Below are 12,054 nucleotides of genomic sequence, written 5' to 3' on the forward strand. Positions count from 1 at the left end.
TCGACGGTGGATGAGACTGTAAGTGTATATATTTATATATATATATATATATATGTTTCGTACAGGAAACGAACAAAAACTCAAAAAACAACAAAAATTGCATGCGAGGGAAGCTGGATCTTCAAATTTTTGCGCGACACTTTCGAAAGTGTTCCGCGAGGAAGTTAGTTCAGTATTTCGCCTCTTGCGTTTGCATTTAAACAGTCGATTTTTTTCGTTCATGATTTTGCAAACGGCTAAATTTCTTACGTATTTCATTATGTGCTAGGTTAAATTAAAATATTTGCTGTAGCGTTTTGGAAATGAACTAAATTGATTGTTTAAACGTTGATATTTCTTAAAGGGATATTTGTTCTACAATGCTAACAATCGATGAACAAACAAACAAACACATAAAAACAACAGCAGAAAAATCAATTACAGCTCCCCTTATTTCTCACAAGGCTATTTGTTCTATTTTTCTCTTTACGTGTTTTTTCTTTTTCTTTTTTGTACCCCGATATTTTAGAGTCCTGGAGGTGTGAACGGACTAGGAAGAAAAATATATATATTTATATATATATACTTTTCAACAATCGCTTCAACGATCTATCTTACAAAGATATTTAACAATCCAACATCTACCCAACAAAATTGCACTTTCCTCAATTCAGTATTCACGGTTAACCTTTTCTTGAAGTTTATGGAAGATCGAACCTTCACTCGGCCCTTGGCGTGCGACAGACCTTCCGCTGGGGTTTAGTAGAAAGAATTCGGATGATTTTTGTACGAAAAACACAAAATATGAACATGCCTCCAAGTGGGGAGTGAGCTCTCCCGTTAGTATACCGTAAAATGACCTGATATCAAACATCACCGTTCAATGACTTCTTCATCGCCTGCCCCAAAATGACACAAAACAACTGAAAAAATGGGTTTGGTTGAGTCCTTGAAAGTTCTTGATCTTATATGGTGTTGATGGTGGTGGTGATGGTGGAAAGGGGAGGAAATGGTCCTGGTCAGCAGACGCAATAGAGATTTTTAGCTGGTGGCATATCTGACCCAGGCGAAACCTCCAACGTTCACCGATACGAAAACCGGATTGATCCGTCAAAACACGAATGATTGAAAGGCAGAGCTCCGACCTCCGGGTGGTTGTGGGTTTGCGACCCTTGGCCGTAGACTGCGTTGGAAACGCTTTACAATTCACTTTAAGACCACAGGCACAGAAGCGGGAAGCTCTTTGATTGCGTCATGTTACGTTTTCCTCGTCTATCTGTGAGGGTGAACCAAAAAACACAACAAAACTAAACAAAAGAAGAAAAAATAAACGTGCACGTTTCCGAGAAAACTAAGTTCTTCTTTTTTTTTTCCAAGCTCCACCCTCAAAAGAGCTGGACAGCTACTATATATGAATATAGGCATGTAAACCATACATATGGAAGAATACATATGGACTATATAGATATATAGTAAGTGGGTGTAAGCGCGTTGAGTCGGTTCCTCTTGTTCCAGGGCTTGGCGGGGTTCTGCTGGAGCCATGCTGTGGGTCTGTCCGGTACTGGGGCAGCAAGTGGCTTCTCTCTGTTCAGACTGGTGTACATGTTTGCGGGTCGTACTCAGGGGAGACAGAGGGGGTGGTCGTGTGACCTCGGGAGCGGCCGGTCCGTGTCGGGAGACTTTAGCCGAGGTACCACTGCAACAACACAGAGAAGAACAGATCCGTGAGCTCTGGAGTGCAAGTTCAATGATTTCAATGAACAATCAGTGTCATCAGCAGTGTGTGAACTATATAATAACTTTCAAGTGTTAAGTTGGTTAATTTAGTTATTTTTTTTGCCATCATATTTATATATATGGCAAAAAAAATTAACTACATTAACCAACTTAACACTTGAAAGTTATTATATAGTATATGTTAGTGATGTCAAACGATTAATCGCGATTAATCACATCCAAAATGTATATGTACATATATTTATTATGTGTATATATAAATACACACACATACATGTATATATTACAGAATTTTTTTTTGTTATGTTCATATATTAAAAATATTTATTTATAAATTATATGAATATAAATATTGACATGTCAATTTTTTCAATATATACTGTATGTGTGTGTATTTATATATACATAATAAATATACACAGAACACACATATACTATGCAAACAAAAACCTTTATTTTGTATGCGATTAATCGTTTGACAGCACTAATATATACACATATACACATATATATTAGGGCTGTCAAAATGGCTGAAAAACTAAATTCGAATTTTGTACTTGAATATTATCAAAATTCGAATTATATTCGAATTTAAAAGGCATAATTTCAATTAGGGGAAAAAAGCTTTTGGCTTCTCTCCTGAGGCCACAAGAGGGCGCATCGAGCAAAATGTTACTAAGGCACGTTTCTTCAAAGCAATAAAATAACACGACTATCTTTGAAAAAAGTGCATACTGCATAGTTTAAAATAATGTTTAACCATATATAATTAAGTTGCTTAAACAATTAGAAACAAAACAGCATCATGTATACACACAGTTTAATACAAAGCACGGAAAACCAATCAAAAAGAGTAATGTAACTTTTTTAATTTAAAAACATGAGATGCAGTGGAATGGGGAGAGACCCGTCCCGCCATAAAGTTTCGAGACACGTTTTTTCAAAGTTGAACTTACAATAATTTTAAATGGCTTTCTAAATTTCCGACTCGCTTTTGCGAGACGCGAGTGCAACGGTGATAGATGTCCCTTTAGAAAATGCATAAAATACGTGTTCTGTGTGAATGGCTTGGTTTCAGTTTTGGTGTAAACAACATCATCTGTGCATTGATGTTCTCTTTTTCCGCAGTATTTTGAATGAACAACGTATCCAGTGGCTTCAACTGGATAGGCAAAAAAACAACAACATTAAAATGCAATGACACCTACCTACATCTTCATCGCATCTCATGCGCCACTGATAAGGCTACCTGACGCACACCTAAAATGTGGATTTTTATTTTAAATTCGACGATTATTTGAAATTCTAATTTTTTTGACAGCCCTATTATATATATATATATATATATATATATAATCTCTATAAAACTGTAACTGCTTCCACAAAAATATTACACAGCACAGCTGATTTCAACATTGATAATGATAAGAAATGTTTCTTGTTCATTAAATCGGCATATTAGAATAATTTCTGAAGGATCATGTGACACAGAAGACTGGTGTAATGATGCTGAAAATTCAGCTTTGCATCACAAGAATAAATTACATTTTAAAATAGAAAGCAGTTCTTTTAAACTGTAATAATATTTCACAATATTACTGTTTTACTGTATTTTTGATCAAATTAATGCAGCCTTGGTGAGCATAAGAGACTTATTTCAAAAACATAAAAAAACGGCCCCATTTTGAATGGTAGTCTTTTATTATTTAATTAATTATAATTTAAAAAATATATATTTTTAATTGTATTATATTTTAACTTTTATTTTTTATATAGAATCTAAAAATATAATTAATACATTAACATGTATTGTATTCTTTATTTTATCTTTTAAATTTGATAATTTTCCAAATGTTATTTATTAAAGTTCATTTGTAATATACAGTACTTGCGAAAAGCAAAGCTGTAACACAATGTTACTAAAACATGTTTAAAAATGCAAAATAATAGTTTAATCTTTTTACCTTATTTACTTTCTTAATACGTTTCTAATGTTACTGTGCAAGATTCATCAGTGCATGTTAATTAAAAATAAATGTTTCATAATCAAAATATATTTTTAACCGCTCCACTCATATAAAGACCACTTTCATGATTCAATCAATTCTCAAAGGATAAAATCAGGTCTTGTCATACGTTTTTTTTTCTGGCTGACTGCACACTTTCGAACTGAGCCACAATGCAAAAAACCCCCAAAACAAAACATAAAAATAAAATCAATATATAAAAGTTGTGACTGCAATTTAATTTCAACAAAGACCCCCAATCCTTTAGTTTTTACCCCCAGACCTGTAATTCATATAGTATCAGTATTATAATGGCAAACAGAAAAGCAGAAACCGCTTGTTGTTTTCTTGTGGGGTCACTTTTGTATCAGCGTGGTGAGGTGTTAAGATGGTGCTTGACTCTGTGAGGGCTCAGCTCGACAACATTGTTTCTCTTCCTGTTCCTGTCCATCTGTTCCCTCTCTCTGAATGCCTCTGCAGCGCTTTCCGCCACACGGCCTTCTGTGGACTAGAGTGGTGAGGTTAGCGTGCTGCACCCCTGTAATCCTTCAGTGAAATGGGCTTATTGATTGCTGTGCTCCATTGTTCACGTTTCCAGCAAGTGAGCAAGTGTTGTTAGGTCCTCGCCCACTTTTTCTCTCCATTCTTCCCTCCCCTTTCCAGCTTCCCTCCTCCCACCAAGTTCAAGTTCATCCTGGTGTTACATCATGTCTGGTTGCCAGGGACAACCAGACAGCCGTATACGTGACTATCATTACCAAGGCCCTTATCCCTCTTTCTTTCTGTCCCTCTCTGATCCCTCTTTCCCTGCTCCCTTTCTTGCTATTCTCTTTCTGGCCGGCGTTCTGTCCGAGCGACGCGATGCGATCCGCCCCATCCGGCCCTCGCTGCAAATACACAAGCTATTGTTTCAACGCATTCAGTGATCCGCTTGCTCCTCCCACCGCTCGGCTCATCATGCGCGCATGTTGTCCACCAGTGGATAGGGCAGTCGTGGCCTAGTGGATAGAGAGTTGGACTTGTAACCTGAATGTTGTGGGTTCAAGTCTCAGGTCCAGCTGGGATTGTAGGTGGGGGAGTGAATAACCAACACGCTCAATACCACGACTGAGGTGAGACCCTTGAGCAAGGCACCGAACCCCCAACTGCTCCCCGGGCGCCGCAGCATTGGCTGCCCACTGCTCCGGGTGCGTGTTCACTACTGTTTGTACACTTGGATGGGTTAAATGCAGAGCACAAACACCACTTCCCTTTCCCAATCTGCAGCCGTGATTAATTAAGCCCACAGAGTTTTCAGCCAATCAGAATGAAGCGCTAAAGGACTGCCTTCTAATAACAAGACAAGACTGCACACCAGAGTCACAGTTTCTTGTTTTCTATCATTATTACATATAACACTTATAAAACTAACTTTATGTAACTTTATATAACTAAGCTGATTTAATTTTGCATTAAATTAAGATATTTAGCATTTTTAATAATGCATTATATGTACACAATATAAGTTCTATTTTTTACATTTTTGTAATATAATTTTATATAAATATATTATCATAATATACAGAGGTAACATACTTCATACTAAAGACATGCTAAATATTTACTTTAAATAATTGAAATAATTATTAAATAACAACTTAAATAACTTAATTAATTTACTTTAAATAATTGTATTTTTTTTTTTTTTATAATGTCATATAAAAGTGTGTAAATAGACATGCTAAATATTTACATATTTTTACATTTTAAATAATTGCATACATTTTGAAAATTTAATAAAGCATAATATAAACAGGCTTTAAAGTAATAAAGTTTTTCTTTTATAATGTCATATAATGGTGAGTGTATATAACATACACATACACACACATATATACATACATGTGTGTATATATATATATATATATATATATATATATATATATATATGTATATATATATTCATATGACACCTTGCACTAAATTTATGTGAATTTTATTTCTTTTAAATAATTATATGCATATTTTAATAAGGTATTATATAAACACTCCATAAATAAAAATCTTTTTTTATTTTTGTTATGTAACGTACAATATGATACCTTGTACTAAAGATATATGTGGATACTATATAGTTACTTTACATTTTTTTGAATGTTTTCATAAACTACACTACATTCCCATAACTTCACGTTCAGTGTTATTTTTAGGTCTATGAGCTATTTTTAATTGAATATTATATACTATACCTCCAAATACACTTTATATAAAGTCTGTAAACAAATGTGATGCATAATTTTAAAATATTCAAAAGGCATAATAAAGCAATTGTAATGTCTTATAATACTTAACAAACATTACTGTTACTGCCTTTATGTATTCATGTATAAATCCATACACACACACACAGTGGTAATTTTTGAATATATATGTAACATAATGTGCAATATTAATGAATACATTAATAGTTTATATCTATGCTTCATATAATGTTCCAGCAGGTTAATCCGGTAGCTGATCTAATGTAGTTAAGAGGAATGTGAAATTGAGTGGCTTCACTACGGTTGGAAATGTCCCAGACATCGGCGTGCAAGGCTCTAGCGTACGGCTCGTTTAAATTCTATTGCTCACCGCAAGCGCAGCGGAGAAACTGGAAGGTTAGTTTTTAATCAATAGAAGTTGCTGACTCTGGACTTTGGCGCTCCGGTGCAGTGCAGCTTCCTTGTGTCTTTGTCTATTGGCTCGACCGCTCTCAAACACCCCCCCCCCTCGCCCTCCCTCTGTCCCTCTCCTGTCCTGAGAATACTTTTGGAGACTCAGAGAGCCGGAGCGTGTTGGGTTCTCTGCGATACTCCCGTAACTCTGTGGACAGTGGGCTTATGTTAGTGGTGAAAAACAAATCTTGAATAATTTATGTAAACATTAAAATATGTAAACTTAATATAACAATAGACTTCAATAAAATTGTATTATTATTACTAAAACAATATTAATGAAAATTTACTTGTAAAAACCGTAAACACATTTAAATAAATCAATAAAATTCACTGTAAATAATAATAATAAATAAATATTTATTATTGTTATTATTATTATTTAGTGGTGAAACAAATATAAAAAACTTTAACAATATACTACAATACAATGCATTTTGATTATTATTGTTTTAATTAACAATATTAATAATAATTTACTAGTACAAAACTAACATATTTAAGTAAATTAATAAAACGCACTGTGAATATAATAATAATAGTAATAATAATAATAATAATAATGTATTAATAAAATCATTAAATAATAGTGAACAATTTATACAAAAACATTAAAATGTCAAATTATTGTAACTATGAAAAATACATGCAAACAACATTCAAATAATTAATTTAATTTTCCTGTTGAACATCCAGTGGTGTAATGATTGCTACTCTTTGGACACCTATAAAAGTCATTTATCAGTTCAAAAGATAAGTAATAATGCATAATAGTGTAAAAAAAAAAAAAAATCTGTAGCACAAAACTTGCTTATAGCATAAACTGTGGGATGATCTATATTTATGGCTTTGTTCAAATCCCTAACCCTTAGTATTATCAATAATAATGATGATTCTTGCTTTAGCAAGCAGCACTAATAAATCTTTTCATTGGCTCTCAGCTCAAAAAAGTCCTCAAAAGTCCTTTGCGGTGAAGTGGAACGCCGTGCCAGAGGAATTAAAGAGGTTTCACACACATCCGGATCAGTTTTATAGACTCTCAACTAATGGATGATGTTAAGATTTAATTAGGGGTGACAGAACCTAGAACGGTGTAAAAATGTACACGGAATAAAATATCAAGTGTAAAAGGATCACTTCCAAACAAGAACAGATGCACTGTGGGATAGTTCCTCTGGAAGAGTGAAAAACAATGACAATCCCAGACTGTGGGATTCAACCACCTTCATCTGTCAGGAGACCGAATCGCACTACAGGCCCAAGAAGAGAGCGAGATCAGGAGTGAAAAAGTAAGATTCAGCGGAAAAAACAAATGAAACAGTTGTGCGATGGAGAGCCAGACGCCCTGCGGGCCGCACGCGAAGTGATCCACGATCACTGACTAACTTCGTACGACTCTACGATACCTCGTTCAAACAACCATACAAACATCGTCTCAGAGCGCCATCTTAATGGACCGTTTCTTTTTCCTAAAGGTTCTGTTTGGACGGAGCTTCAAGCCACCCACACAGAGTCAACACACTCGACCGCTTGTGTTCCCTTTGGCGGGAAGGATGTGTACAGGATTAAGTCATTTCCATGCAGCTACAATGACGTTGTGGCCTGCGGTTAGCATTAGCCATGTGAAGTCACAGAGGGCTGTTGTAGGGTTTTGAGATGTTCATTTCCCAAATGAATTGTACTTTTGAACCGGCTCTTTTTAATGATTCATTTGAGCTTTTGTGATTCACTTGGCTGTAGGGGAGAACCGCACTTACACGAGAGAATCAGAAACCACTGTGAATCAGTTCATTTCAATTCTGGTAGTGATGCAAGGATGTAAAAGGTTTTGAAGTTTCATCATATATATATATATATATATATATATATATATATAGGTTTTTTGCATTTTTAAATATTTTTATTAAATCATATGTATATTATAAATAAATAATAATAATTATTATTATTATATTTAAAAATATATTGTGGTTCACACACTAAAATATTACACACACTAAAATATTGCAAAAATATATGTATACTGTTTATAACTGTGTAAATTATAAATAAATGCAAATATATTTAAAATATAAAAACTATTTAAATTAATAACGAATATTCTTTATCAGTATTAAATTGTAAATTATTAATTTTATCACACACAAAATTATATATAGACTTATTTACCTATAATTTAAAATAAAAATACAGAATGTGGATAGATAGATAGATAGATAGATAGATAGATAGATAGATAGATAGATAGATAGATAGATAGATAGATAGATAGATAGATAGATAGATAGATAGATAGATAGATAGATAGGATAAAATGAATCCGAGCTCTCTGCACGAGTGGGCTGGGTTTTAAAGGACGTACATCAGCAGTTGTAATTGACGGATAGATAGCTGTAGTCTACCCATCAATAGTCTTAGTGTCCTGTTTGAAAGCCTTCAAGGTGAAAGCTGTATTAATGTGGGGGAAAGGAGAGGGGCGGAGTGGAGGAACCTCATGCAAATAACACACACCAAACACACAGTGCAGCACATCTGCTAGAGCGATACAAGGTAAGACATGCAGAAATAGACTTCAGAGGGAGGAAAAGGAAGGAGAAAGGAAATGAAATGCAACGGTAACGGTTAATAGACTGAGAGACAGATTGAAACTCAGTTAAAGGGATAGTTCACCCAAAAATAAAAAAATTCTGGTTTATTCACTCTCGTGTCATTCCAAACCTGTATTACTGACTTTATATTTGGTGGAACACAAAAGACAATTTCGAACACTACAATGAACAATGAATGGGGACTTCACACTTCAAAAAGGACCGTAAAGGTATCATGAACATGATCCATATGACTCATGAGATATATTCCAAGTCATACACTAACTTTGTGTGAGAAACCAAAACCAGAACCTGAAGTATGAACGAATCAAATCTTTACAGTAAATCAGTTGATTCAGTTCACAAAACTAGTCTGAATGATCTGTAAACAAGCCATTCTTTTCAAGTGGATCTTTTCAGGGAATATGTTGATTCTGTTCATAAAATAGTCTGATTTGTGAAAATGTTAGAAGAAATGAGAAAAAATCTTTATTTTGAATCAGACCTTTTTTAGTGAATCCATTAATTCAGTTCATAAAGCTAGTCTGAATGATTTATAAACAAGACATTGTTTTGAATTGGATCTTTTCATTGAATCAATTGTGTCCCCTTTAAACTCCTGGAGCGAATGATTCTTGCCAGACTGGAACCTATAATTGACAAACAGCTAACCAAAGAGCAAGCGGGCTTCCACCGCGGGCGGAGCACAGTGCACCAAGTTGTTAAGCTAACAAACAACATCGAAAATTGCTTTGAAAAGGGTCACAAGGCGGGAGTCATTCTAGTTGACCTCACTGCAGCCTATGATACTGTCTGGCACCAGGCCTTAACCCTGAAGCTACTACGGATGATCCCTGAGCGACACATGGTACATTTCATCTGTGAAATCTTGGCAAACCGCTCCTTTGTCCTTAAGACTAGCAGTGACCAGACTAGCAGACCTCCCTGACTTCGTAATGGTGTCCCCCAAGGTTCGGTGCTATCACCCATGCTCTTCAACCTTTACATCAGTGATCTTCCCCAAACAATATCTAGAAAGTACGGCTATGCTGAAGATCTTGCACTCCTTCACTCCGACAGAGTCTGGTCTGAATTAGAGAACACACTAAGAGCAGACATGACCCAGCTGGCAACTTATTTGAGGTCCTGGCGGCTTAAGTTGAGAAAAACAAAAACAACTATCACAGCCTTCCACTTGAACACCAAGGAAGCTAACCATCAACTTACCATCAATCTTGATGGCACACCTCTCCCTTACAGCGCCACACCAACCTATTTTGGCGTGAAACTGGAGAGACAACTTACGTATAAAGAACATCTCAAGGCACTATGTGCAAAGGTGTCTGCTAGAAACAACCTGCTACGCCGTCTGGCCGGATCATCATGGGGCGCCAGTATTTCCACCTTACGAACCAGCGCACTAGCACTAGCCTACAGCGCTGCGGAATATGCATCCCCTGCATGGTGCAGCAGCTCCCACATAAAGAAATGGGATATAACACTGAATGACACCATGAGGCTTATTACGGGATGCCTTCGCACAACAGAACTGAACTCTTTCCTGTGCTCTCAGGCATTGCCCCAGCACCTCTTTGCATAGAACACCACACTCATACTCTTGTCACCAAGGCCTTAACATCTTCAAGCCATCTGCTCCATGATTTAGTGGAGTAGTCGAATCTTCTGGGTCAGCAACACTTGAAGTCACGTCATCGATTCTCCCGACATGCAGCTAGTGAATTCACAGTTTGACATCTATGAATCATGGGTTACCGACTGGCAACAGGTGTCCTGACCTGCACATCTAAAACATAGCCCCTAACACAGCCCTACCACCTGGCGCTGAGCTACCAAGGAAAGAATGGGTGTCCTTGAATCGTCTGTGAACTGGTGTTGGTCGCTTTGGTGCATTCATGTACCGCTGGGGACCGCGGCAGTCAGCTGCCTGCCAATGCGGTGCTCCGGAGCAGACCGCCCAACACCTGATGGACAAGTGCCCCAACTTCTGTCCACCCGTGGACTTGAACCTTTGTCATCCTGGGCCTTCCACAAGGGAGTGGTTACGGCTACTAGGGGATATTATATAATGCTGTCTCATACGAGAAGAAGATTGAATCAATTGATGCAGTTCAGAAAAATAGCTTACCATATATGATTTGTGAAAATGTTCACAAAACACTTCACAAAACCTGTCTGAAAGATTTGTGAACAACTAATTTGTTTTAATGAGATATTTCCAGTGAATCAGTTAATACAGTTAGGAAAAAAAGAGTCTGAATGATTTGTGAACAACTCATTCTTTGAACTGGATCAGTTGATTCAGTTTATAAAACTAGTTTGTATGATTTGTTATCAGATAATTTGTTTGAATTGGATATCTTCATTGAATCAGTTGATTCAGTTTATTTTTAGTTTGAATGAGTTGTGAACAACTCATTCTTTGAACTGGATCTTTTCAGGGAATCAGTTGATTCAGTTTATAAAACTAGGTTGAATGATTTGATAACAGATCATTTGTTTGAACTTGATCTCTTTATTGAATCAGTTTATTGAACCCTATATATAGGTTGATTGAATCATCAACCTATATATAGGGGAGGATAATGATATTTTAATGAAATATTTAATTTTAATAATAAAAAATGTTCACAAAACTGGACTGAATGATAAACTGAATGATTTTTTATTGAATCGGTTGATTCAGTTCAATAAACCAGTGAATAATTCACTTAACTAAACTAGTAAATGACTATTTCTTGAATTGGACTCACCAGCTCACTGGAGTGGAAGATTATCAGTGAATAACAATCTGTTTCTTTACACAAAAGTATTGCGAAACTTCAGAAAACACGAGTCATATGGACCACTTTTTTTTTTTACGAAAACCTCAATCCTCGTTCATTCACATGCAACCAGCACATTCTTCAAAATATCTCTTTTAAATCACACAGGTTTGATTTAACAACGACATGCCAGAGATCTTCCCTTTAAAACCAAGTGGGAGTGAAACAAGTTGGGGCGATTGCGTAGAGGAATGAGAAAGACGAGAAA

At 35.8% G+C, this 12,054-nt stretch overlaps 1 protein-coding gene across 2 annotated transcripts in view; it reads right to left on the reverse strand.

Moving 5' to 3' along the window:
* Positions 1-491: 491 nt before the first annotated feature.
* Positions 492-12,054, reverse strand: part of LOC306867568 (nuclear factor 1 A-type-like) — a 131,985-nt gene continuing 120,422 nt past the window's right edge. For both annotated transcript variants that reach the window (XM_079413310.1, XM_079413309.1), the window contains one exon: positions 492-1,675. In XM_079413310.1, the coding sequence (XP_079269436.1) occupies positions 1,661-1,675 (15 nt within the window). In that variant the 3' untranslated portion in view covers positions 492-1,660. The remainder of the gene's footprint in view (positions 1,676-12,054) is intronic.

Source organism: Barbus barbus (genome assembly GCF_936440315.1).
Source record: "Barbus barbus genome assembly, chromosome: 49".
NCBI lineage: Eukaryota > Metazoa > Chordata > Actinopteri > Cypriniformes > Cyprinidae > Barbus > Barbus barbus.